The 1,490-nt window shown below is 40.9% G+C and overlaps 1 protein-coding gene across 1 annotated transcript; it reads left to right on the top strand.

Moving 5' to 3' along the window:
* The first annotated feature begins 503 nt into the window (after positions 1–503).
* Positions 504–809, top strand: LOC114406111. The gene has a single exon (XM_028368695.1). The coding sequence runs from the start codon at positions 504–506 to the stop codon at positions 807–809; it is 306 nt and encodes a 101-aa protein (XP_028224496.1).
* The last annotated feature ends 681 nt before the right edge of the window (positions 810–1,490 follow it).

Below are 1,490 nucleotides of genomic sequence, written 5' to 3'. Positions count from 1 at the left end.
TTTTCTGTTATTGCTTTTTGCATTTTAGCGTTTCATATCCTTGTAGCAGCATCTTGGTTAGTGCTTATATAAGGATGCTTTATTATGTAATGAAGCCAGCAAAAAATAATATCAAGTTTTTCTTTCTCACCTTTCTCTCTTATGGAGGTTCGTAGCCCTCGAAGCTAGGTTGTTTCTTCCCCTTGTTCTTGCGTTCATAACATTGGTGCTTTCATTGAGCTCCAACGGTGGACGACAAACCTTCCTTAAACTGCCTGGACCACCTCGAGGCCGTCATTGCCAAACTCGCTGTAGCTTAACTCCACTCCGTCGTGACCCTAGCTTCCATGGTCTCCAAACTCAATGTCATTCTGCTAAAATTGCATATCCCGGTAACCATCCAACACTTCCCATCTTCTTCTTCTGAGCAATTACCACCATTGGCTCCACTTCCTATGCCGACTATGCCTCCATGCCCTGCACCCGTGTAACCAAGCCCTGCACCCTTGCTAGCTCCATTTCCTATGCCTGCTCCTCATCTCCCCGATCTCAATCACATTCGTGCCACCATTTCCTTCGACAACCTCTTCAGCATTGTTCTTCGTTATGGCCATGCAACAACTCCTCATGACAAGCCTTGGGAAAATAGAGACATGGCGTTGTTTGAGATGGGACCTGAGTCCTATGGGACTGCCATGGTCACATGCAAGTGCCAACCAGCTGCCTTTGCACTATGGACAACTACTAAACTAGGTGTGTTTCGCTGGGACAGACCTTGGGATCCCAGTATTACTTTTGAAAACCATGGTTTGGAGCCCCAACACCTTTAAGACAAGGTGGTTTTGATGGGCCAGTGAATGTTAGGAAGCAAGCACTACAGAAAATAAGGATTAGAGGCCCAAGCGTAGAACATGTAACAGAATCCGTTATAAGTAGTTGAGTTGGCACTTGGCTAGTGATTCAAAAGGAATATGTTGTCGGCACAGCACGTGGTTGTTCCCCATCATGCATGCAACACTGCTCTTTGTCACCATTTCCATTTTAGTTTTTCTGTTATTGCTTCTTGCATTTTAGCGTTTCGTATCCTTGTAGCAGTAGCATCTTGGTTAGTGCTTATATAAGGATGCTTTATTATGTAATAAAGGCAGCATAAAATAATATCAAGTTTTCTTTCTCACTTTTCTCTCTTATGGAGGTTCCTAGCCCTCGAAGCTAGGTTGTTTCTCTCATTTGTTCTTGCATTCATAACACACACAATATCGCATAATTGCGTATTTTGAACTAGTTCGTTTTGATCGATCCAAATCTAGTCTCAAAGCATTTTCTTAAAAATTGGACTTCAAGTGTATTTGATATATTCTACACTTTACAGATATTAATTTATGATTTCACCAACACTTGTCTATAAATGTCAAGCTGATATAAACAAAAATTGTACATACGATGATTAATTCAATATTAATTTGGATATTTCTTTATTGTTATCACTCAATTTCTTCAAATCCAAATAT

Source organism: Glycine soja, chromosome 1, assembly GCF_004193775.1.
Source record: "Glycine soja cultivar W05 chromosome 1, ASM419377v2, whole genome shotgun sequence".
Taxonomy (NCBI): Eukaryota; Viridiplantae; Streptophyta; class Magnoliopsida; order Fabales; family Fabaceae; genus Glycine; species Glycine soja.
Note: the sequence above shows the minus strand (reverse complement) of the source record. Positions and strands in the feature narration are given on the sequence as shown.